The sequence below is a fragment of the Camelus bactrianus genome, chromosome 25 (assembly GCF_048773025.1).
Source record: "Camelus bactrianus isolate YW-2024 breed Bactrian camel chromosome 25, ASM4877302v1, whole genome shotgun sequence".
Lineage (NCBI taxonomy): Eukaryota > Metazoa > Chordata > Mammalia > Artiodactyla > Camelidae > Camelus > Camelus bactrianus.
The window spans coordinates 34931568-34957451 of record NC_133563.1 but is presented as its reverse complement, the minus strand read 5'-3'; the positions used below and the strand labels follow the sequence as shown (position 1 = coordinate 34957451).

At 49.5% G+C, this 25884-nt stretch overlaps 1 protein-coding gene across 1 annotated transcript in view; it reads left to right on the top strand.

Moving 5' to 3' along the window:
* Positions 1–25884, top strand: part of FAM135B (family with sequence similarity 135 member B) — a 154565-nt gene that overhangs the window by 13349 nt on the left and 115332 nt on the right. The window contains exon 2 of the mRNA XM_045508452.2: positions 21185–21264. Within this exon, the coding sequence (XP_045364408.2) occupies positions 21185–21264 (80 nt within the window). The remainder of the gene's footprint in view (positions 1–21184; positions 21265–25884) is intronic.

The window sequence follows — 25884 nt, the reverse complement described above, 5'->3', positions numbered from 1 at the left end:
AGGCTACGGACGGTTCCGTTCCCAGTCGGTCTCACTTCCATCCCACACGCTCAGAAGCCACAGTGCTTCCCTTCTGAAACCCACACCGTGGGCCCTCTGCCCCCAGATGTCTTACTGGGGACTCGAGAATTGAGGAGGGTCAGAAACACACTGTTCGTTTTGTTGCAGTAATGTCTCCAGCGGCACTGGTCCAGAGCGAGCTTGAGGAGGATCTGCCCGACTCAAATGTCTTGGCTCGGGTGGCTCATTCCTGGAGCCGTGGGGAGGCTGGGCAAGGCTCGCTCCTCTCTGCTCTGGTCAGACCTCTGGGGCTTTGCATGTCCCATCCAGGTGTCAAATCCAGGACACCTGGCAGTGCGTTGACAAGTGAGTCCTCTAAGCCTGCAAACTTAAGCCCCAGCCGTGCCCAACAAGGAGGAGTTGAATGAACTGAAGAGGATTCAGAACCGTGATCCCCGTTTCAGGAAAACCCATTGGATTCACACTTCGTTTCTTCAGAGGCCAGAATGAAGACCCTTGCGGTGAAAGGAAGACGCATTTTAAGTCCTTGGTATCAGGAGATATTTCCCAAGGGCGTTGTCTTCAGCGGGCAGGGCTGCTTTGCGCATCAGGAGCGTCCTCACTCTGAAGAAGGTGGGGTTAAATGGCTGAGAGTCTGAGGAAGCCACACGTTTGGTGGCAGGAAGACGATGCTGTCTTAGGTCAGACAGCTTCACACGCTTCTGAAAAGCGTTGACGTCCTTTCTTCAGAGTGGACCTTAAAGAAAAGCCTGGCGTATTAAAGCAGAAGGTGGAGAAGGTCTGGGCGACATTTCAAGGCTGGAACCTCCGAGGCTGCTCATCGGAACCTGGGGGCTCATCACACCTGTTTGAAAACCCCTGGAGCAATAACAGCAAAAGCCGCAGCCACCGCATCGGCTAGCATGCACTGAGCCCCGAGCCTGCAGCTCTTCTAGGCTTTGTATTTATTATCTCATTCAACTCTTAAACAACCCCGTGAAATCAGGGCCGCGGTGGTGCTGTGTCACTGTTACGCTGGTGAAAGAACTGAGGGTCACCCACGTGCTGTGACTCACGTGAAAGGACAGCGCTGGTCTGAGGCAGGGCTGGGCTGCGTGTTCCTGCACGGACTGGAGGATCTCTGATTCTCCCGGACCTGGTGTGCCTGGGTCCGGCCCCGACTAGCCAACCCCTGGAGACACACAAGCAGAACAGATGGTGGGTGACGGAAGGCTGCTACCTGGATTATCTACAAAGCAATTTAAAAATCTCAGAAGAATGCAGGAGGGCTGTTCACCATGGAAGCAGCAGGCTGCCCCTTCCTGTGGGGTCAGAAGCAACTGGGCGCCCCCTTCTTTTTGGTTCTTCTTCCTTGGGATCTTTCTCGGTGTGATCGTTCCTGCTGCTGGTGCCAAGGACCTGAGACTTCCTGGAAGCACTGTCATCCTTTTCATCCTCTCATGTTGAGACTAAGCCAGTCGTGGGATTCTGGATTGTTGATGCCACAGGAAGCGGTGGTTTGCGTTCTGAAAAGCTGAGCTCTGCTTCCACTCTTGTGTCTGGAAAACATATGGACACATGGTCTCGGAGGGTTAGGACTCGGTGCTGGCGGGATCCTGTTCTGAAAAATTCCATCTCCGGGTGAGCAGCCAGCTCCTCCTGGAGAAGACCTCTTCCTGCCGCAGACCTGCTGTCCCCACCCTCCAGGGAGTCTTTCTTTTGCTCTTTTATGTATTTGCTCATCCAACTGCGATCAGTCCCTGCATGCCAGTCGGGGGGCGGTCTCTTAGGGACCCAGAGGTGATGAGTGCAAGACCTTTCCCTTGAGCTGCCAACTCCTAGAAACAGACCCACGTTGTGGTGCAGTGTGCCTGGGATGAGCATTAGGAGCCCTGGCTACGTGCCAGGCCCTCTGCTGAGTGCTTACCCCGTCTCACTTACCCTTCGCAGAAACTCAGGCAAGTCCTCTGCACACCTACCACCTGGGGGTGGAAACTGAGGCTGCAGAGGTCGTGTGAGGCAATATGGGAGCTCTTCTGAGGCAGAATCCATTTTGCCCTTGGAGAGTCCAGGAAAGACTGAGAGTCTGAGATTGGGGTCCCCCCTTGTTTTGAGACGTCAGATGCTTTAGCTTGAGCACTGGGTGGTTTGGGGTGGGGAGCGGCTCCAGATAGAGCAGGGGGCAGGAAGCTGGGTTCATATCACCAAGCCCTCAGAGGCCACGCCAAAGGGGTCTGGATGAATACACTCGGGGCACCACCGTGTTCAGCCAAGGATTATCTTGTGATTCCAGCAGCTCACTTGCTTCCCACCCACCCTGTCTGCTGGGAGCTAGCCAGGATTCTGTACATTCTGTTGCTTCCAAGCTTTGCACCTTCCCCTGCGATTGCTAGGAGCATTCTTTCCGTTGGCAACATTCTCCCTGCTGACTCCTGTTTACGATTTGTGTCTGTTCTCAGATGTCACCTGTTTCTTATGGCTAAGCCTGGGTCGGGAGCCTTTTCCAGGCTTTCCTTTGTCCTACCTCTGTGTTAACACCTGCCTACTACCTGCAAAGGCCTGGCATCCAGGGTCCATCGATTCCTGGTCCCCAGTGTTGCCACTCAGGGCTGGCGCAGAGTGGAGCTCAATTAAAGCTGGCTGACGAATGGATGATTTCTGCTGAAATATCTGGACCCTCCTCATCTTTGTATTGAACAATAAAACAGTACTTACTGAGTGTCTACTGTAGACTCGACACAGCTCTGGGTGCCATTTCCATGATTATGACCCAAGCCAAACAGTCCCTGCTCTCACAGAACATCGGTCCAGTGGGGGAGAGTCATTAAATCTGAACGCCCTTTTCTGAGCCGCCAATTCAGTATGAAAAAATACGTGCTACGATGTAAAGTCCAGGTGGCAAAGGAACTATGACAGGAGGTGCCTCATTTAGACCGGGGGCTCAGGAGAGGGCTCTTGGAGGAAGTAGCACTTAAACGGAGACTTGGAAGTTAATTAAAAAATAGCCAAGTTTGAGTGGAAGGAAAGAGGCTGAAGGAAGGACAGGCATGAGGCTGGCCCCAGGCAGGGACAGGGTCGTCCAGAAAATGAAGCGAGGACACTGTGGCTGCTGGAAAGGTGAGCTGATACCGGATTCTCGTAGGTGTTATTGCTTGTGCTCAGTCTTAGCAAAAAATATGTGTATATCTACATATAAAGTTATTAATCACCTCTGTCTTTGAGAAAGTGTTGAATGAACTGAGTATCTATTCCACTGCAATATTTGATTGTACAGAGGTGCACTGTTCCATCAGCTAAAGAAACAAAAAAGCTGTGTATACACCACTGTATATAAAGTAGATAGACAGCAAGGACCTACTGTAGAGCACGGGGAACAATCTTCAATATCCTGTAATGACCTATAATGGAAAAGAGTCTGAAAAAAAATGTATGTATGTTTACGTGTAACTGAATCGCTTTGCTGTACACCTGAAACTAACACAACATTATACTTCAACTGAAAAAAAAAAACAACAGAGCAAGTTAGAGAAAAAGGCTGTGTGTGAGGTTTTGGTACAGCGTCCCAGCTCTGTTATCCTTCTAAAGTGGAGTATTCATGGACTTAAACAATATTCTGTTTAATTGTGTTTGATTTTTAAAAATACATGTGAATTATATATTTTTTAAAAAGTACCAGGTTCTGCATGGCCTCGATGGGCCGCTTGAGGATCTTCCATTATATCCCACTGGGCATCCTGCCTTTGAGAATTACAGGCAGCCACGCACGATCGAATCTCAGCCTCATTCCTGACACTTCTTCTTATCCCCCAGGAATGCCTTTGTCTCTCATTCACAAGGTACCCCAGACCCAGCCCCTCTTCTCACTGTCTTCACTGCTGCCCCCACAGCTCAAGCTGCTGTCCTCTCTCACCCGATGCCTTCCGCTGTCTCTGCCTGGTCTCTCTGCTTCCTCCCTGATCCTGCGCTCCCCTCTGGGCTCAGCACAGCAGGCAGAGGTTCTTTTTAAGACCTCAGCCAGGGAGCATCACGTCTCTGCTCAGAACTTCCCAATGACTCGACTCCTCATTACTCAGGACAGCAGCCCAAGTCCTCACGATGGCCCCCGAGACCCTTCCTGACACTCTGGCCACTCTGGACACCTGTCTGTTCCTCCAACCTGGGTATTTGGGGCATCCTCTTCCATCTGGAACATTCCTCCCTAGCATGTCTGCAAAGCCCAATGTCTTACTTCCTTTCAGTCTCTGTTCACATCACCTTCCTCATCACACTTTAAATCTGCAGCAGCAAACCCCCTGCCCTGCCCAGTGAGACCCTCTTTGCCCTCGTCTTCTTCCAACGTACCATGTCCATAACTCAGGTGTCCTGTTTTTATGTATTTGACCCTCCTGTTAGAGTGTCAGCTGACAGAGGCAGGGATTTTGATTTGTTCTTCTCACTGCTGGCTCTCAGCACGTGAGGCACTACCCAACGGTGGGAACACGTAATGGTTTGTCTAAAAATGGGATGAATGATGTAGGGGAGAGACACGGCTCAGTTGCCTCTTTAAAGGGGCCCTCTAGCTGTTCTGTGGGGACCCTTCACCACTTCCACACGTGAAGCAAACACATCCACCTTCTTTGGGACCCAACTATGCTCCGTTATGCTTTTCAAACAGAGGAGGGGTCTTGCTTCCCTCTGAAGTCCACTGAGTAGGGATTGAGGATTCTGATGATGTCGGAGTGGCAGCTTATTGAGCAGGTGACCTGGAGGGAGAGGAGGTGATGGGCTGGGAATGAATGCAGGAATAGGTGATTTTGGATGTTGAGGAGTTTCTGTTATTAAAAGCACCAGAGTGTGACAGACAGAGAGATTTGTAGAGATGAGATGGAGGAGAGGAGGGGGCTCTCTAGAGGTGAGGAACTCAGGGATCTGGGAGTATCTGATGATCTAACTCAAATTAGGATAATGGCAGCGTTTGGACCGGAGAGGAATATCACAGGTGACCCGCTGTTGCGGTTCCGGGCGGAGGTCAGTGGACGGCGGGGAGAAAAGGGATGGGGTGATTTGGCCAAGGGGCACAAACTCAAAAGTAAAGCTCGGACAAGAGGATGGGGTCCCGGTGGTCTGGAAGTGGCCATGGAAAGCACAGAATCCCTGAACTCCGCTTCCCAGTCTCGTGGTGTCCGGATAAGAGAAAAACAAAACCAGCGCCTCCTCCAGAGGGCTTCGGGGCCAGAGCCCTTCAGGGACTCAGGATTTCACTGAGGACAAGGGGATGCAGGGAGTGTTTGGGCAGGTTTGCCGCTTACGAAGTGAGACTGCCGGAGACAGGGCGGGCGCAGTGGGAAGGTGGCCGAATGACTGGGGGCGCAGTCGAGGGAAAGGAAGAACAGAACGTCACGGGACTCCTGTGTGGGGAGTGGAACTGGGCAGGTGGGAGCCCGCCGTTTGGACATTGGCTGATGGGAGCAGGGTACGGCCGAGTTCGTCTTTAGCGGAGGCTGGCCCTGGCGCTCGGGGTTTACCGCGCGTGCTGCGGTTCAGTGTAGGAGCTGGGGACGGTTCCTCAGCTTCAGTTCAACCACCTGTGGCTGTAAATAGAGACTAGAGGTGGGATGGAGCTGGCTTTGGAGCCTCGGAGACCCTCGGGGCCCTTCTAAGTTCCGTCTGCAGCCGGAGGTAGAGGTCTGTGGTTAAAAAGACTCATGCACCGCAGTGCTCATAGCAGCACTGTTACAACAGCCAAGACGTGGAAACCACCTAAATGTCCATTGACAGATGACTGGGTAAAGAAGATGCATTATATTTATACTACAGAATACTGCTCAGCCACAAAAAGGAACGAAGCAGTGTCATTTGCAGCAACATGGATGGACCTGGAGATGGTCATACTAAGTGAAGTCAGTCAGACAGAGAAAGACAAATATCACAGGACAACACTTATATGTGAAACCTAGAAAGTAATACAGATGAATCTATTTATGAAACAGACTCATAGACAGAAAAAAAACTTACGGTTACTCGGGTCGGGGTGGGGAAAGGAGGTGCGAAGGGATAAATTGGGAATTTGGGATTGGCTGATACAAACTACTATATATAAAATAGATGAACAGCAAGGCCCTGCTGTACAGCACAGGGAGCTTTATCCAGTGGCTTGTAGTAACCTATAATGAAAAAGAACACATACATACACATCTCTACACATATGTATGTATAACTGAATCTTTATGCGGGACACCAGAAACACAAAGTTGTAAAGCAAAGAAAAAAAAAAAAAAAGAAGAAGCTGGGATCAGTGGCGTCCTTGCCTTTTGTGTGGCTGCTTGTGGCAGCTGTAACGAGGGTGGCAGTGGCCGGGAGAAGTGAACAAGCGGAAACATGCCACTCGCTTCTTCCTGCTCCCACATTTCTGGAGACGAAAACCGCAGGCTTGACGAGAGCCAGTGCCCCCCTCCCCCGACAGCTCTGGTGCTCAGATGTCCTGCCCTCCCTCTGCCTTGAGCCCTCAGGCTTGGATTTTCCCTTGAGCTTCAAAAGGACACTCCCAGTCTTTCAAGCCACAAGTGGAAGAGTCTCAGTGTCTCCACATATTTTTCCTGGTGCAAACTTTTAAGGGGAAAAAAATGCATGCACTTTTTTTCAAGAATCAGTGCATTTCACTGCAGCACGGAACTAAAGGAAAAGCTGACTGGTCAATGAACACGGAGACTTCCCTGCAGTCGGTTCTGACTCCGGTGCATGCATGCTGTGTGCACGCGAGTGTGTGAGCATGTATGCTTCCATGTGCACACGCCTGTCGTCGTGTGTGGTTCCATCTGTGGGCATGACGGTTGCGTGTGTGCTTGTTTGTGGGCACCTGTGCATGCTTGTGTAAACAGAGGGACTAGCAGACATCTCTGAACCCTGTCATAAAGACCTAGGGACTCTGGGCTTTGGGAAGGGACCCTGGTTCTGTTGCTTTCTCCTGTCCCTTCCCCCACGTCATCCTTTAACTGTCCACCTCGACGTGCTAAAAGAGTGTCAGTGCCGCCCTCTCAGACGTCCCCCTTCTCCCAGGGGTCTACGTGGCTGTGTTCTCAGAACAGTGTGATTACCACCGGCCCTTTGAAGTCGCCTGGAGGGCTCTTTGTCACAAGCACAGTTTAAAGCACCATCCCCCTTCTCTGATCTGAAAGGAGGCTGTGCCTTTTGTGACCTTGCAGCTGCCTGCACGGACTCAGAGATCAAGCAGGGACGGATGGTCCTGCTGCCTGGGTGGGGAGGAGCTTCTGGGCGGGTCCTGCCTTGCTCGGTGGTCTCAGAGGAGTCCACGTGTGTGATGCAGGGACACAGGGCTGCCTTTGGAGAACAGGCAGGAACAAAAGATCCTCCAGGAGGGTGTGGTCATTTATGGTTGTCAAGAAAGTGAGCCTTGAACCAACCCTTTGGAAGTGAGTGGGTGTGGAAGGCATTGGGCCGGGGGAGCTTCCTGGCACGGGGCTGGCACATCCCAGGGTGCAGCAGGGGAGGAGGTGACGCGTGTGGAAGTGCCGGCTGGCAGGAACGCTGTTCCAGGTGGAGGAACTTGGAGGCCACCCACTCGGGAGGGTCTCCAAAGGCGGGGCTGCCTGATGGTCAGGGACTCAATGCGGAGATGAGGAATAGTGGGCGGGGGCACGGGCCCTGGGATTCAGGCTGTCCTGGGTTCACTAGTGGGTAGGCTAGCTGTGGGACCAGGGCCTGCCCCCCACTTCCCAGTTGTGTCGTGTCCTGCTTGCAGGTGACAGTTTGGACAATGACATGGACACAGGGATGTGGACATAGGGAGACTGTAGTGCCTCTGGGACAGGGCTCTTGGGAGGCTTTTCTGAGACACCAAATAAGATGCTCGTCACACTGCTGGGGCGCAGGCAGGGGCTCAGTGACTGTCACCTGTTCTGTGCTTTGTACACTGTTCTTGTGGCATCACGGTAGTTTTAGAAGGAGCTCTGGCATTGGCCGTGGGGGCTGTGAAGCAGGTGGTGCTGCCTGCAGAGGTGCCCCGGGTGGCAGTGCTGCATACACCCTCACCGTCCGTCCCAGGCCTCCCCGTAGACAGCTGACTGGGGCCTCTGGGAAGGGCTGTAGTTCTCCACACGATAGGGGGTTCCTGCGCATCCTGGGATGGTTGAGTTGGGCTCCCAGCAGGTCAGGTGCTAGGAAATCAGATGGAGCATCACACCCACTGCAGGCTGGACTGAATGGTGGTGGGACAAGGTACAAACTGCTCCCTCTCCATCCCCCACGTCTGTCCCCCTCAGGAGTCTGCTGGACAGGATGCACTCAGCCACGTCTCCTTGGAGGCCACCTTTCCTGCAGTGGGCACCCTGGGGGCCTAACAGCGGGGCCTGGGGCAGGAGGCGTGAGTGGGCAAGACTCTTCGGTAACACGGAGCAGGGAGGGATTGCCTTTAGGTTTTAGAGCTGGGACTCTGCAGCTCTCAGCTGAAGGCCTGTCCTCGCCACCGTTTAGACACAGTTCACACCCCACGTTTGTCAAAGGTCATGGCAGCTTCCTGTCTCCACAATCCACCCTCCTTTGTCCTGCTGCCCTCGAAGTCTGCTGGATGTATTAGGTGCCCCTCTTCTTGAGTCCAATCCATTCTTGACCACCGCCCGCCCACCCGGCTTCATGTAGCAAGGAGGTGAATGCGCTGGGGTCGGGGGGAGAGGGTCGATATGGTTTATGTTTAAAATACAAGTTTGGCTAGTTTTTTAACATGATAACAGTCGGCTTCTCGAATCTGAATTCATGCCCCACAGCCAGCCAACACATGTATGATCCTCTGGGGTTTTAAAAATATGTGCAATGCATGGTGGGACTTTTCAAAGTTACATGAAGACCACAGTAGAAGGAGGAAGGGGGCGCTGGGTGAGCCAGCTGAGACGTCATTTAAATACTGGCTGTGGCTCCCTCGTCTGTCACCTCCACAAAGTCTTTGGTGCAAAGCCACCAAAGTCACAGTGAATGCACCTCGGTGAAGTTCTTCCTTTAGTCATCAGCAACTCCCTGGGCACAGTGCTGGGTGATCCGATGGGCACCAACCTGACTTCTATGACGCGCGAGGATGGCTCCATGGGGCAGATCGTTTTCATCATGAGGCCGCGGGTGTGGACAACAAAACTGGGGCCCAAAGACCACACTGAACTGGGGAGTCCTGTCTAGTGCTTTGCATGGGACTTCCCGAGGACCATGTTATTTTTGAGGCATTTGTCCTACTGCACAAAATATGCATTTATTTACACAAATTAGGAAATGCAGAATAACAAAAATCCTATTTCTCAAAATCTTTCTAAACTTTTACAAAACGTACAGACTTCTTTTCTGCATATATACGTTCCCTGCGTATATGTACACACACATGTATATATACAAACATGCACTGATGTAAGCATTTTAAACAAAGATAAGATTGTACACAGTGAACCCATTTTTTTCTGCTGGTTTGCTGGCAGTTGAGTGGATGAATGTTTTCTGAGATCTACAGCTGTTTGCTGTAAGGCAAAGTCCGGGTGACATGAAAATGGAAAAACAGTGCCAGAACAGTATTGCTGGAGGTCAGCAGCAAGAACCCTGGTGGCCGTGCTCTGGCCACCGGAGAAGCCTTAGGGCTGCCACTCATTTCCCTGAATGAATAGGTTGGAGAAAGAGGCTGTAGGAATCAATAAGGCACAGGTTCCTCTAGCAAAGGGCTCGCGGGCTGGCTCTTGGGCTAAGCAGATAAAATCCAAGTGGGTTTTTGTTTGTTTGTTTGTTTGTTTGTTTTTTAGATTCCACATATGACTGAAACATTATGCTCTACACTGGGAATGGACACACTGTAATTGACTATACTTAGATGAAAAAAATTATTTAAGGCAATTTCCTATCAACAGGGACGAAAAAATCCAAGTGTTAATCGTTTCCCTAGTCCCTGCTCTGAGGGACGGCTGGACACCAGGCACGGTGCTGGGGGTTTGGAGTGGACAGGAAGGGGCAGGAGATGGTTCTTGCCCCTCATGGTGCTGGGTTCCCCTAGGGCAAGCCCTCCTGGAAAGCATGCGGGAGACGCAGGGTCACCCGTCTGCAGCCGTGGGGCCCCAGGCACTCAGAGGACGGAGGATGGGTGACAGGTGGTACCCAGCTCTTCACGTGCTGGGGAGGGAGACTTTGAGTCGAGTCCTGACAAGTGAGGACAGTTCTGGAGATGTTTGAGACAGTCATCCCGAGGAAGGGGAGTGGGCGTGCAGAGATGGGGACGTGGGGAGGCGCAGGAGGCATTCACGGGACAGCAGCACGTCACACTAGGAGCAGAGGCCGACGCCTCGGGAGCATGAAGCAGGCCCCCCGGGGGTGTCAGACGGTGGGAAAAGAGACCCTGATGCAGAGAAGGAACTTGGTAAAAGGCAGATCCTGTGTGGAGGAAACCGGTCTAGGCGTTAGCTGTTCCCGTGCAGGTGTTGGAGATAGTTCATTCCATGGACTGGTCTGAGCCTAATTCCCGTAGGTCCCTGACTGATGGTTCCTTATCTCTTCACAGGTGACTGAGCCCTAGATCTCCTTTGAGTCAATAGCATCTTGCAGTGTTTTTTTTTTCTCAAGGTGCTTTAAGGCTTGTTGAAGGACAGTCATTCTTATTTTTTTTCCCCTAAACTTCCGGGCAAACTTCCTGCTTCCCCAAGTCTTTTGGAGGCTGACTCCTTGCTTTCTACCCGAGGAGTTCTGCAGTGACAATTGGCTTCATGTAACAATCTTTTGATTTAAAACCCCTCCCCCACTGTAATTACAGAGCACACGTCTTGGTCAGATGGCGCTAAGGGACTTCTTTGTTGACGTTCTGTCTGAATGGTTTTGTGGAGATAAAGATCTGACTGATGAAGAGATGGAGATTTTGACCCAGATCAGGAAACCCCTTGAAATCTCCAGAATGGCTTCAGGCCCCTGTTAGCTTTTATATCAAAAGGCAATTAAGAGATATGGCAGCCGAGGGAAGAAAATGAACCGCGGTGCGGTGATGACAGTTTCTTCTCAAAAGAGACACATTCTGATGGGAAGGGCTGGAAATTGGTCAGGGGTCCTTCCTCTGAGAAAACAGTTGGCAGGTGTGTTTATTCATCTCTGTCTGTCTGTACGTCAATCATCGATCGAACTGTTTTTAACAGAGGTTGAGTAACTTGCTTTACCTGTCGTCACAGCCCATGCAGGAAATGTGACTCATGCTAGATTTCCTGTGCCTTTTAGAAAGGAAGCAGGGCAGAAGGTGACATCGTCCAAAACGATGCTTGAGGCATCTGGTATTTTCTGAGTATATAGCGTGTAGGTGCCTTTCACACACGATCACACTTATTCCTGCAACAGACCTCCCGGTGCGTGTGGCTGTCTCTGACTAACACAGAAAGGGAGGCTCAGAGAGCGGAAATGGTTTTCCTAATGTCACACCCCTGGCAGGTGGGAGAGCCAGGATTCAAACCCAGGTTCGATTCCAAAGATCATTCATCCCCAGTGTGGCACAGTGCCTTCCACGAGGCTATCTTGATTAGAATAATGATGATAATAATTACTTCAGCTAATGATTGTTGAGGACTTACTTTGTGTAGAAAGTCTTATCACTTAATGTCAATATATATCCCAGGACTAAATTTCGTCCAGATGTATTGGTGCAGTAGATTGGGCAGTGAGCAAAGTGAGCAGTCTTGTATTCTGGCGTGGATTCTGCAAGTTAGCTCGGTGGGCTTGGCCAGCTCCTTCCCCCTTTCTGCGTCTACTTCTGGATGGCAACATCTGGATAAGGCACGAAGATTTTAATCATTACAGTTAGAGTTTTAAAAGGAATTGGTGCTGACCATGTCTCATACACTGTACCAGGAGCTTTACTTGGAGTGTCCCATTTGCCCTTTACAACCATTGGTTTTTAAGATGAGAAAACCAGTGCTCAGAGAGGTCAGATGAATTGCTCAAGGTCACGCACCCCTCGTAAGTGGTGAGTCCAGCGTTAAACACCTGGTCTGTGTGAGGTGCAGGCAGCCCTCTTGGGATCCACTGCCCGTTCTCCTTCCATGCCTTTGATCCCTCCGCATGAAAGACCTGTGAGTTGTGTTTGCTACCCCACCCTGGCCCACCCTCTGAGGGCTTGGACCTGGTTGCTGGATTGGGTCTCACTCATTAGAAAAATTCTCTCTGCATAGACCCTGGTCCCAGTGTGATATTGCAGAGCAGATTTTTCTGGTCTGAGGTTTTAAATTTCCCATGTCATTTCAAGCTGTGCGAGAAGCTTGCAAGCCTGCTTCTACCCGATGTCATTAAATCAAGCAACACAAATGCGAAGAAAATCAAAATTGCCTCCAATCGAAAGGGAAGAGAACCTTCACCTCTTGGGTGTGCACTAGGTGCCAGGCATCCCTGATGACATCCCATTCCACATTGGCTGTTGAGAAGGAGCCTTCACTTTACCTGCCAATGTTGCTTTTCTGGGTGACGTGGAAACTGGCACCACCAAGTTTTCTGAGAGCAACATTGACACATGGCCACTCATGCAAATTAGAAACCCCATCTGGGTTGACGCAGTAGGTAGGAACAACAGGTCCACCAGCCAGTGCGACTAAAAACAGCTGAGGGAGGTGCCAGGGGAGGCACCTTCCAGTTCAGCGGCTCTGCGACCTCATTTGTTCTCCAGAGCATCTCCACCAAGGCTGCTTGTGTTACTGATTTCAGTTCCTTAAGTGGCCTGCTTTTGTGAACAGGAGCATTTGCTTGTGAACCTATTGGGACTGATATCTAAAAATGACAACAGCAAAGATAATACCCATTGTTTATTGAAGCCCAGGGTTGCTCTGCACATCGATTTTTATTTCTGTCTGTATCAACGCCAGGAGGTAACGGATATCCCCCTTTGCAAATGGGAAAACTGAAGTTCAGAGAGTTTTTGCATTGTCTTAAGTTGCACAGAAAACGTCACTGTTGGTGTTACTGCTGCTGTAGTTTTGCTGTGGTTTTTAATGTGCATGAGAAAAGGTGAAAATGGGGGAAGAATTATCGATGTTTTGTTCAGACTTGCAAGTCTGTATGCCGAGGGCACACCTCTTGTGAAGGTCATTCTTTGTTCCACCTTACAGGAGAATTACCCCAGACGCCTAATTAGTACAGCTTTATTCAGTGAGGTGTCTGAGCAATCTAGTATTCTTCCTAAAGGCTTAGCAGTTGGAGTCCCACCCAGCAGTGACTTTCTTAGAATTGTTCTGAATTGCCCTCTCTGGGTTTCAGATTCCCCTTGGTTAAAAGAACGGCGTGGTGCTAGTAACGAGAGGAGGGGGCAGCAGTGATGTGCTGATGAACGTTTAAAACTGGCTCTAAAGAAAAGGAAGAGTCATAACATTTCATGTTTCCGTGATGCGTACACTCGCACCATGGCCAATTTCACGCTGCCCACTTGAAGTCAAAGAACATGACATTTTGCACCATTGACACACCACCGCCTGGTAGGTGAAGTGCCAGTTAAAGTGCAATAACTGTGAATGGGCTTCTGTAGACATTCGATTTAAAAACAATTTGATTGAATCCAACTGCAACTCAGTTTTGCCATTGTTGTGTGTGTGTGCGTGTGTGCGTGCGTGCATGCATGTGTGTGTGTGTGTATGAGAGAGAGAGAAAGAGAGAGATTGATTTGCAGTTTCTGCCTTTGACCACTTACTTCCTGGAAGTGCTCAGGAAATATGCACAGAGAGTTAAGCTGCGAGCAATTACTGTCACTTGGGACTTTGGCTTCAAACCCTGTTGGAGAATTCCAGTGAGTTAGGTTCAACTACACAAAGAGATCCCTTTTCCTCCACGAAGTAGCTTTAAAGTCTGGTGAACTGAAAATATCTGCTTTGTTTCAACTAAGAAGTCCAACTTGGGATCTTAGATTTTATTGGCTGACTGCAAGGAAAAGCTAAGCTTTCCACTGCCAAAGGAAAAGTCAGTAAGAGGAGTCAGATTGCCTACGGCAGTTCTTCCGAGTTTTCCCCTACAGAAAATACGGCCCCAGGGGGGTCTGGAGTCAGATTCCTTCTGGAAGGATTGTGTTTGGCTTCAGGCATATGACCAACCCTGGCTTAAATGTCATGGGTGTCACAAGAAGTCCAGAAGCAGATGGCGCCTCCATGCCACTGATGACATCAGGGACTCAGGCTGCTTCTGTCTTTTTGGTCTTCCGTCCTTTTCACACAGCTTTCGTCCTCACAGCTGAAAGGTGGCCGCTTGAATGTCCACTATTGGTTTCCATTTGTGTTAAGTCAGAAGACAAAGTCAGAGAAGGGACACGCAGCCCAAGGGCCATGAAACTGAGTCTTCTCCTTCCAGACTTTCCTGTTTGCTGCACGTGGCAGTGTATGCTTTTCTCTCAATAGCCAGGGAAGGATGCCAGGATCTCTCCTAGCTGCAGGGGAGTCGGGAAGGAGGGTACTTTCAGGGAGGTGCACCGCTTTCCCCAGCAAAGCCTGGTTTTCTTTTTTTTTTTTTTTTTTTAAGGAAGGAGGGAATTGTGGACATTGAGCAGACAATTCACAGTGTGAGCCCCACACAGACCCTTCTGGATCAGCAAGGAGATGAGGATAAAGGAATGAGGAGGGGTGTCAGAGCAAACCTCTGTGGAATCTGACTGAATGGCTACAACCATTGTTTTGACCATACTGAAGTATCCAGACAAGTTTGCTGAAATATCAGAGTGGACTTTTCTTAAAAAAGCATCTTATCATTACCAAGGCCAATAAAATCCAACAGAATGGTTTTGTAGTCTTGTGGTGGGTGGACACTGTCAGAACGGATGAATCAGTCTATGAGTGTATAGTAAAAATATGTTGGCCATTTCCTGAGTCTTTTTGTTGCTGTTAGTTTTCTGGAACACCAAGTCCTCTCTTACTGACAGGACTTCCCTGGCGTCCCTGCTAGGCCAGAGACTTCCGCCCTGGGATCAACGAGTCTTCCACTGTCAGGCTGTACAGGGTTGCACGGCCAGCACCAGGCAGAGTTCCAGAGGTCACTCCTGACTGCTGTGCTGCATTGCCTAGGGCGGCTCAAAGACAGGTGACCTTTCCCCCAGCCGCGTGGGCAGAGCCGTGTCAGTGGAGCATTGCAGCTTGTGCCCGCCGTTTTGAACTATGAGGTGCTGGGCGCCACAGTCACCTCTGCACCCTGTCCCGCCTGAGCGTCACCTTTGCCCCCGCTTCGCCCCAGCTGTGAGGCTGGAGGGCGGACTAGGCTCATGTCTGGGGGCAGGTGTCTATTTCACACATGTCCTAGGTAACGGTGACACGAGTATTTTATCTTTGATGAAACGGGGGCTGAGCGTCCCCCCTAGGGCTCTACACACACCATCCTGTTCCTTCCTTATGACAGTTCTGTGAGACCATGACAGGTGTCATCTTCCATGAGAAAACAGGCTCAGAGAAGGCCAGTTATTAAGTTTGCCTGCTGGTTCTGGAACCTAGGCATTCTGACTCCTGAGAATCAGTTTTGACCTTTTCACAAACACAGTGATTCGTACTTTGGGTCATGTCAGATGTCCCTGGGTCACAGTGATGGTTTCATTATCTGTCTGGTAGGAAAGTGGTTATGACAACATGACATGGGTCTCTGTCTTCCCGTTACAGAATAATATTTCTGGCTTTATTAGTATTAGAAGAATTGCATGTGGATTCTGAGCCACTTACACGCTTGTCGGTGTTGGGACTGGATTGTCTGTCCCTCTGGTTTATTGAGGGGGTCTCTGTGATTGGAGTTTTCATTCATTCATTTACTCACGCATCCCTCTGGCACTGAACGTGTGTCAGCTACGTGCCAGCACCACATTAGTTCCTGGAAGTACAGAAACGAATAGGACACGGTTTGTCTCCTCCAGTAGCTGGTGGTAACAGATATCTCTATAATCAACTGAGAACGAATGTTTATTAGATGCGTTTCTCCCTTTAGTACGGTGCTTTTAGTAACAGCTCCAAGGGACACTTAAAGAAGTAAAAAGCAGCGTTCTTATTCTTAATGTGTTTCTGAGAAAACAGAGGGAAGTACATTAGCGATCAGAATGGGTCGGCTTGGGCTTCTGGGGATAAAACGGTGATGAGGAAATTGAGGTGACCTTCTGCAGGGGAAAGCGCCAGGCTTTACCTCCCCCAAATAAGAGCTTGGTTTTAGTCCAATGACCCTGCATTTTAATCCCTAAACTTCCCGTTAACTAGCTGTGTGCCTGTGGGGAGATTCAGTAACCTCTCTGAGCGATAGTTTGCATGTTGTTAACACAGGGGTGGTCATACGTAGGAGTTCTGTTACGAGGAGGAAATCTGAAAGCCTCTATGCGTGCATTTACTATTATTGATGCAACACACTGCCGTAAACTTAGTGGCTCAGCTTATGACAATGTATTCATTACCTAGCGATTTATTATCCAACAATCCAGGAGGTCAGAAGTCAGAGGTCTGACATGAGTCTCCCTGGGGTGAAATCAGAATGTTGGCAGGACTGCACACCTCTGGGGAGGCTCTAGAGGAGAGTCTATTTCCTTATCTTTTCCAGCTCCTGTTGGCCGCCCCCATGCCTTGACTGTGGTCCTTTCCCTCCTAACAGCCAGGGATGGCTGGTGGAGACTTTCTTACGTTGCATTCCTCCGTCCCTCTCTTCTCTGCCCCTCTCTTTCAGTTAGGAGAAGCCTGGTGACTACATTGGGCACCCCTGGGTAATCCAGAATCACCTCCTGATTTCACGGCCGGTTGATTAGCAACTGTAATTCCACCCACTACCTGAATGCTTTTTCACAGGTTCTGAAGATTAGGGTGTAGATATCTTTGGAAGGGACAGTGTTTCACCTACCATGTTATGTAAAAGGCATAGTTCCGTGTTTCACTAACAGATGGGGGGCAATAAAGGATGACTGTTTTATTATTTCTTGAAAGGAGGCCTGTGCAGAGCTAGACTACTCCAGTGTGCCAGCACATTGTCTGAAGTTTGGTCTGCGCTTCTCTGGTCCTTCTGGCTGGAGCTCATTTGCCCATCTTCTCCTACCACTTGCTTGCTCTCCAAGGGTGTGACCTGCCTCTTCCCTTCTTTATAGTGTCTTCCTTGAATCACCACAGCTGTAAGAAGGTGGCTCTAGGATGGCTGAAGGATATCTACTTATGGAAGAATAAGGTCATTGCAGGAGATGTGCTAACAGGATTTACTGAATATGAGACTTGGACAAATGCCTTCATCTCCCGGGGTTAGTTTTCTCATCTTTAAGATGAACGTGGTGGTAAGTTCATGAGAGATTTCCTGAAGGGACCGAACAACGTTGTGTGTGACGTGTGTGACATGTTTATGAATTTATGACCTGGCAGAAACTTCACGTCAGACAAAAGAGAATTGCTAAAGGGGATTGAACATTCTGTTTAATCAAGACAGAAGCCAAATGGGCCAACCTAATGGAAATATTTCTTTCAACATGTGCCTATAAAGCATCTGAAGTTGCAAGATGACTGGTTACTAGAAGTCAGGTTCAGTAACATCAAGTGCTTTTAAGGAGCACAAATTCAGACAGTGCTTTGAAGTTGGTTACACAAGAGTTACAATTTTTGCAACAAAGCGCGACTCCTAGGAGATGTAGCAGGCAAAACCAAATTGCTGTTGTTTCTGGAGTTAGGACGCGGTTACCCCTTGCCAGCTTCGTTTGGCTAAGTAGTGAGGTATCTCCAATGGCCCAGAGTCTTCTTTGCTTAACACGTGAGGTACTACTTTCTTTATGGAGGCTTACTGGAGGAGCAACCGCAGTTGCATCTGCATCCATGGAAGCTCCTAGAAGGGGTCCTAGCACAGAGATGCTTACTAAATCTTGAGCACAACTGTAACCGCTCCAAGCACACAATCTGATGGAAAACGGATGCATAGCCTCTGGCAATGACCTTATTTTATGTTTGGAAAAGAAACCGTTAGACGATTACAACTGCTCGTGGTGGTGGTGGTGGTGGTGGCGGTGGCGGGATTTGTGCCCGTTCCTGTGATGATGAAATCACTGAAATGCATCGGTCTTTTCTTATAGAGATGCTGAAAGTGACATCTTGCATTTGTGCAAATCAGAGTTTGCCAGTCACTGGCCCACGGGGACTTAGCTTGCAGATGTATTTTACCTTGTCAACACAGCGCTTTGTTGTTAACGCCGTGGCTGTGGTTGCTGCTGCTAATTGGTTTTGCTTTTGCTGTTGTCATTGTCATTGATTTATGAACCAACATATAAAAATGTAAAGACGTTTTATTAAAATTCCGAATTTCCGTCTTCCCTTGAAGAACTGAACGATTGAGCGTTACGCAGCTAACATTTCTGCACAAGGGTAATTAGCTACTGCGAATGGTAATTAGCTGTCTCCTGTAGACGGTGCAGGGAGCTTCCACTCTGCCTCAGTCTCCCTCACACAGATGGCAGTGCCCGTAGTTATTTGTTACAGTGTGTCTTCTGTGGATTTCATGATGGTCGTGAGCCGTTGCTCCTAAGGGACATACAGGGCTTTGTTCCTGGGAGCTTCCGGTCACAACATTTTCATCAACTTGTCAATGCATAACCTTGTTTTAGGTGTGTTTCTGTTTAAAGGCATGTATATAAATTATATATATATATATATATATATATATATATATATATATATATATATATATATATATATATTTGGCTCATTAGCATTGCCCTCATGGCTGGCAGCGGTACGGCTCAGACTGCGAGCCCACCTAACACACTATGTCCTGTATAAGGTACATCACAGCCTTCCTGCTTTTAGAAACACTCGGATAGTGCTTTAGCTCTGCACTCAGAGGCCGTTTCCAATATCAGTATCACCAACAAAAAGCAAAACAAATAGAAAAACAAAAAGTGGCAATGGGTCAAGGGCAAGGAGACACTTGTTTACAGTCTGAGAGCTGAGAAAAGACGTGTTGTCTTGTTCAGCTCAGATGAAAACCTGCACGAGGTGACTGGAGCTTTTTGCCTCTGTGAGTGTGTTTCTGAATGACCACCAAGGAGCTGTAAGTATCGTATGTGAGGTGACAAATAAACTTTAGCAAGTAGGAAAATTTGCAAATATAGAATCTGCAAGTAATGAGGATCCACTGCATGTGATTTGCAAATACTCTCTCTCTGCCAGTAGCTTATCTTTTAATCCTCTTTGTAGCACATTTTACAGAACAAAAGTTTTAATTTTGAGGAAGCTGAATTTATCAGTTTTTTTATGGATCATGCTTTTGGTGTCAAATTTGAGAACTCTCTACTTAGCTCTAGATTGCAAAGCTTTCCTCTGTTTGTTTTTTTTTTTTCCCTAGAAGTTTTGTATTTTGCATTTAAGTCTATGATCCACTTGGAGTGAATCTTTATATGAAGAGTGAAGATTTCAGTTGAATTTTTGTTTTGTTTTGTTTTGGCCTGCAGATGTCCGTTTGCTTCAGGCCTGCTTGTTGAAAAGGCTTTATAGAATTGCTTTTGAAACTTTGTCAAAGATCACTTGGGCATGTGTGTGCCCTTGTGCCTGCTGTGTGGGGATAGAAACCCAGGCTCCCCAAATGGTGTCCACTTAACCCAGGCTAGTGGGGTTCTCATTGCCATCTTCTCGTACTGAGAATCTAGCTCCCTACTCCAGACCTTCCCTCGCCAGGGTGGTGGGGGAAGGTGCCTGGTTACAGCTGGGCAGTGGGGGACACCTAGGCTCCCACTGGCCTTTGCCAGTGTGGGTGGAGGCAAAGCCACAGTGATTTCCGTGTTGGTCAACTAGGGTAGAACGACTGTCATCAAATTTTTCTGAGGCGGCTGCTTTCCTGGTCCTTTGTCTAGAGAAAGCAGAGTTTTGTTTTCTGTTTTTGTTTTTTTGTCTTCAGCCATTAGCATTTCTGGGTGGTTGGCCTCTCTCTGTGGTGTGTGAGGCAAAAAGAAATGCAGAAGACTCACCATCATGTCTTCCCTTGGAACTTGAGGTCCCTAGACAGCTTGCTTTTTTCTTCACCTTTAAGAATCTTCTTTTGTGTGTTTTCTGTCGACTGTCTAGAGCCTTTAGTTGAACTTAGTGGAGGAATAGGGAAAAGTATGTGTACTCCATCCTTCCTGGAAGCAGAAGGCATGACAGTTCCCCTTCCTTCTTTCCTTCCTTCCCTTCCCTCCCCTCCTTCCTCCCCTCCTTCCTTCCTTCCTTCCTTCCTTCCTTCCTTTAATCCTCATTTTACAGATACAAAAGTAAGTTCAGGGAAGTTGTGTGATGTTCTCAAAATCACACAGCTCTCACACGATGTCAGCCAGGCTACATGAACGCAGGGCCCGTGCTCTTCACTTGCATCTCCTTGGATCACCAGATACACATAAACACATCTACTCAGACACATTCTCTGTGTGTGTTCACAGTGCGACAGAGTCAATAGCGGAATAGCTCCCAGCTGCGAGTTCGGTGAGCCGTGAGAGACCGATGTGTTCCTGGTCTATTTTACTTCTATTTCCCTTCGTTTTATTCACATTCTGTTACATCATGGGCTTGAAATCAGTGGAAGGGGAGAATAATTACGAGGCCAGAAATGCTCCCAAGTGCTTGCAGACAAAAGGGTCATTAATTGCAAGGCACAGAACCTCATAAAGGGCTTCTGCGTGTGTGGCAAAAGGGGACAGAGGAGCGGGCTTCCTGATAGCATGAGAACGTGCTTGAAGTTCTGAAATGACTGAGTCCAGACGTGGGGTAACATGATACAAAGAAGGGCCCATAAACTCACTGGGAAGAGTGTTTGGCAGTAGCCACAGGATTAGCAACTCAGCCGCTGTGTTTCTAAAGGAAGACTTCGCTGCAACATGATAGCAAGTCGGTTTACCTATGGATTGCCCACCATGCACTGAAGCACCTATTTTTCCTATAAAATGGATTTTTTTGACTAAAGATAAATCATACTCCTTAATGTACCTGTGCCTTAAGACCTGTTTTTTCCCTTTTATCACTCCATCGCTACCGACCTTTTATGTATCTCTCATGATCTCGAATGAACTCAACTTCCTGTCTCCAGCTCGGCCCGTCTCACCCCGTTCTCCCTGTGCTGACAGCATGCATCTCTCTGCGATGCTGGGTGACCGTGCGTGCTGCCCAGACGCTTCCCTGGTTCCTTCCGACCTTTAGGGTTAAGTCTAGGCGTTTTTAGAAGAAGCCGACAATAAGAAATCTGATATTCAGCAGCCTGTCCTCTGTTCTCTTCTTAGGTATTATCAGATCCGAGTGACCTTGAAGGTGTCCTCAAGGATCCCCCACAGACTGAGCGCCTCCATCGTTGGGCAGACAGGTGAGCAGGAGGAGGGCAGTGGGGCACCTGTATGGCAGGGCTTAGCAGAGTGCAAGGCATAGAGAGGCACTCAGTAAATCGTGGTTTATTGTTGAATGAGTGGACTTTGCAAATGGAGACCTACTGTGGTTTTGGCCATGTGCGTACGTTGTTGCAAGGGGAACCTGGCTGAAGGGAAAAAAGAACACTCTTCTAGGATCAGCTGGCATCTGAAGGTCAACCTGGCTATAGGGGCTTGGCTAACATCAAGTCAGGGAGGAAGAAGATGGGATATGTTTAGTTAATCAAGTATGAGATACTGAGAATGCTCTAGAAGGAGTCAAAACACTTGATGTCTTTGATAATTATTAGTGGAGTCATCTTGTGGGGACAAATTATTTAATTTGGCTTTTTTGGGTCACATTTATCTCAAAAACAGAAATAGGAAAATCTTGCTGTGTTTAGAGAGGCAGAATTTAGTTGTGGGGAGGGCCTCCCGTTCTGAGAGTTGCAGGTTCAGATCCTACTCCTGGCGCTTCTCAGCCCTGGGGATTTAGAAAAGTCAGTTAACCAATTTGTTTTTCTGGGTTCTTCGCTTATAAAGTGGGGCTGATAGGAAGTTTGTGTTAAGATCCGAATGACTTATGCGGGGAAATGACTGGAACGGTCCTGGCACATGGTCCGCTCACCATAACCATTAGCAAGGGTAAGTGTTGCTATTACGCATTCAGTGGTTGTTCACTTGGCAGCATCTGCCCCACGCTTGCCCTGGGGACACAGCCCTGGGGAGGAGACGCTGCCTGCCTGCTCTGGAGGTGCCCACAGTCTTCTGGGGGAGACAGAAGTGTCACAGTAATAAATACAGCAGAGGTGGAACCTGAGATGTGGTCTCAAAGGAGACCTGGAGGTGTGAGCAGACGTCGGCCCTGCAGGCAGAGGGAGGGAAGGCTACTCCGGGCAGAGGTGGCAGGTCCTGGTATCTCTGGGACTGGACTGAGCCACGGTGTTTATGGGGTGATGAGGGAGCTGCTGAGGTGGGTGATCTGGACGGGGCCAAGGTGAGAAGAGAAACGTCTATGGCCGGGTTTGGAGGCCACGTTGGGAGGGCTCGTTGAAGCCAGCAGACTGATTTCGTTTCAAGGCACAGCCAGATGAAATGACAGCAGTTGGGAGACACAAACCCTGTGCTGTTCAAACGCAAGATGTTGCCTCGTACATCAAGGGGCAGAATTACCTGCTCTGGTCCTCTTTTTAGAGACATCTGTTCTCCGGTAGCCGTGTCACATGGAAATGCGTCTCAGTTACGGGGCGACTTAGACGTCACTTCTCTGGATGTGCAGTGCTTTCAAGGCAGGTGTTTGTGTTTAGATTCTGTGGAGTAAGTAGAAAGGTCATCGCTGCCTGGGCGACGTGCGGCCGTAACTTGTACCCTCTGGTGTTTTCTTTTTTCGGGGCTTTCTAAAAGGTGACTTAGGAAAGGTCTCTGGAAAACTGGAGGTTCCGGCTTGTCTGAGTTAGTTCCATATCTCACAGGACAGACTGCGACAGACTCTGAGCTTGCAGCCGTCAGGAGCAATCCTCCCCTGGGCATTCTAGCCAGATCCCCGCCTTACGGAAGGGGCAGGTGTGCGAACCGGTGACCACATTACAGCCGTAACAGAGAGTCACAGCTGCTCAGAGAACTGGAGGCAGGGCACAGAGGGGACTACTTAAAACAAAAAACCAAGCAAAGCAGAAGGGAGCCTCTTCTCTGTGGATGTGGAATTGTGAGAGGTTTGGGCTAGCAGTCAGGATGACTCTGAAAGGCCACTGGGTCTAGGTCATCACCAAAAACAGAGAAGTATATATTGGAGGTGATGCTCGAGCGATTCACTGAGGCCAGGACATCCCTGGGCTCTTCTGGAACTTTTCAGATTCCTCCTATGAGCCAAAGCCTTAAGCTTGAGAGGTGGAGGTGAATGATGGTCACTTAAAATATGATGGTTAAGATATTCCAGAAAGAGAAACTGGACGTAAGGAATCTTTAAAAATTACGATGCTGCTTGCTTCAGAGGGTTGCCTGTGTTTTCTGGGTCTCACAGTTGTGTTTTCTGTTTTCCTCTGAGTTCAGGGTTCCAGGTAATTGGCACATCTGTGTCTGTGAATGAATGTTAACTATGCTCAGCCTTGGCTGTTTTTTTCCACCAAAATGACGCTTTGCAGTCTCTTCCTACCTGGAGAAGTTAAAAAATATTATTTTCCCTTAGGGAGATGACCAATTAAGTCAGACATCGGGGAGGGCCGCCGTTTAAGCTTACTGAGGCTGTGCTAAGTGATTTGGTGCAAAACAGCCATCTGCTAGTCACTGCTCATCAAAGCAGGAGACGGGATGGCACCTTGAATCATGGAAACGTGTGAAATTTGCCATGATTAGTTTTCTTAATGTTTTGAGAGGTAATTTCCATTTCCATTAAGTGGAAGCACTTAAGAGTGTCACCATGTAGGGGGTGGGGAGAGACATTTATTCTTCAAATGAATCAAACAAATTTCTTTTTGGGTCCATTAAAGTGCACCTAAATATCAAACAGGCCTGTTTGCATGGTGCATATCAAACAGGGAACACACTCCAGCCCCCAGGCTCCGAGTGCCCTCCTCGGGCGGGAGGATTGCTCAGGCCTGTCAGGAAGGACCAGCCTGGGGGAGCCGAGACTGAGAAGATGCGCTCACCTCTGCCCCGCGCAGCAGTCAACTCAAAACACTGAAGCCAGGGCCCCCCACCTTTGACTCGCAGTCTGCTCTGCCGGCTGGTCTGGTGACCCAGCTCCTCGAGTGGCCAAGCCAGCTTTGTGGCCTAGCCTTTGTCCTTGAGATCAAATCTAAAGTCGGCTTGACATCCAAAGCCCTCCTTTGGGAAGAGTCTTCAGCTGCTGGTCCCATGGTTTTGCGTCTCTGCCTCTGCTCCTGCTGTTCCTTCTGCTTTTAGTGCCTGTCCCTTCCTTCCTCACACGTCCACCCCTCTAGTCCACGAGGCTGGCAGAAAGGATGTAGGCCTGTTCTCTAAGGGCAGTCCCCTGCCCCCGTCAGAATTCCTGATTCCTGTCTCACTCCCTGCACACACGCAGCAGGTACCACCCCCCACATGTGCCTCTCCTGCCCCTTTGCAGGTGCTCTCAGTGCCTGCACCCAGGACTGTGCTTCGGAGGACCCCCCCCTCCAGGCCCCTGGAAGCACTCTCTCCTAGATTCGAATTTCCCTGGGAATTGGAATCCCGCAGCCCCCCACCCCCTCCCCCTCCCCGAACCAGTGATTATTAGCGCAGGGATGTGGGCTGCCTGCTCTGTCTCAGGATATGGCTCACATCCCGAGCCCCTGCAGGATCGGGCAGGCGCTCCCTTCTCGAGGACCTGTGTCAAAATGCGCCCAGGCCTGTCTTCCACCTGCCCGTTCCCTGCCCTGTGTCCCTACATCCCGTGTGGTCTCACTGAGCACATGGGAGCTGAGTCACCTGCCCACAGGCCCTCCTCTCTGGTCCACTCTCCATCATCTGTATCTGGAATCTACTAGAGGTAGGGTAGCAGCTCCTCATAATACAATAATAACAGGGTGTGAAGTTAGCCAGACCCGAGTTCACCTGGGTTCCCAGTGACCCCGTGCCCGTGGCCTCTGTTTTCAGTCCCCTGTAGAAACGACCCTGGAGGGCTGTTTAGGGATCAGCTAAGGATACGCATGTGGGTACTAGCCGCATGCACACCCGCACCTCAGGCGACCTCCTTGATTGCCCTCCTGCCACGTTTGTCAGGGGTAATGCTCTCATCTCCCTCACGTGTAATGCACTTTCTGCAGAGATACTGAAGCATAAAATCCCAGTTCCTAACTGGGCACGGTTGCCCAGAGCTTGATGGCTGACCCTACTCTCATGGCTCAAAGGCTGGTGTGGGGAACAGAGGGGCTGAGTGACAGTCAGGATGAGAGGACGAGGGCTCAGCAGGAGGGAGGCCTTGAGGGCTCCGGAAGCCTCACTGGGAAGGCCCAAGTGCTGTCTTCTGAGTCTGTCTCCACTCCCCTGCCATCAGCACACCTGCCCTGGGGCTTCCCTCCACCCTGTACAAGGCTCCTGGGCCCCCTGCCCACTCCTCACTCTGGCCGCATCACCACCAGTCTGCACCTGTGTGGGGGCAGCCTGCACCTGGGGTACCGTGTTCCAGGCAAACACACCTGGAGAGAAAGGTGAGAGGGGAGTGTGGGGCCCCGAGGCATCCTCCAGAGAGGATGCATGAGCCGCAGAGCCCTTCCCTAACTGATGGGAGAACTAGCTTTGTCTCTGGCTCACTGCACACACAGGCTGAGAACTAGGCGGTGGGTCCCCCTCACCCTGGGTGACCTTGGACTTGTTCCTAACCCCCCTGTGCCTCATTTTCCTTCTCTGTAATATGGGCATCATCATCATCATCATCATCATCATCATCATCATCATCATCATCATAATCATCATCATATGTTGTTCATGGGCTTGTGAGAATTGAAAATGTGCATACACACCAGTACTTAGCCGTCCTCAGCCTGAATAAATGCTGGATACATTTAGTTTTATTACAGAAGCCAGAACCTGCAGATGTGGGTGAAGGTCCCATGGACGGAAATGTTAGTCCTGCTGGGTTTGGC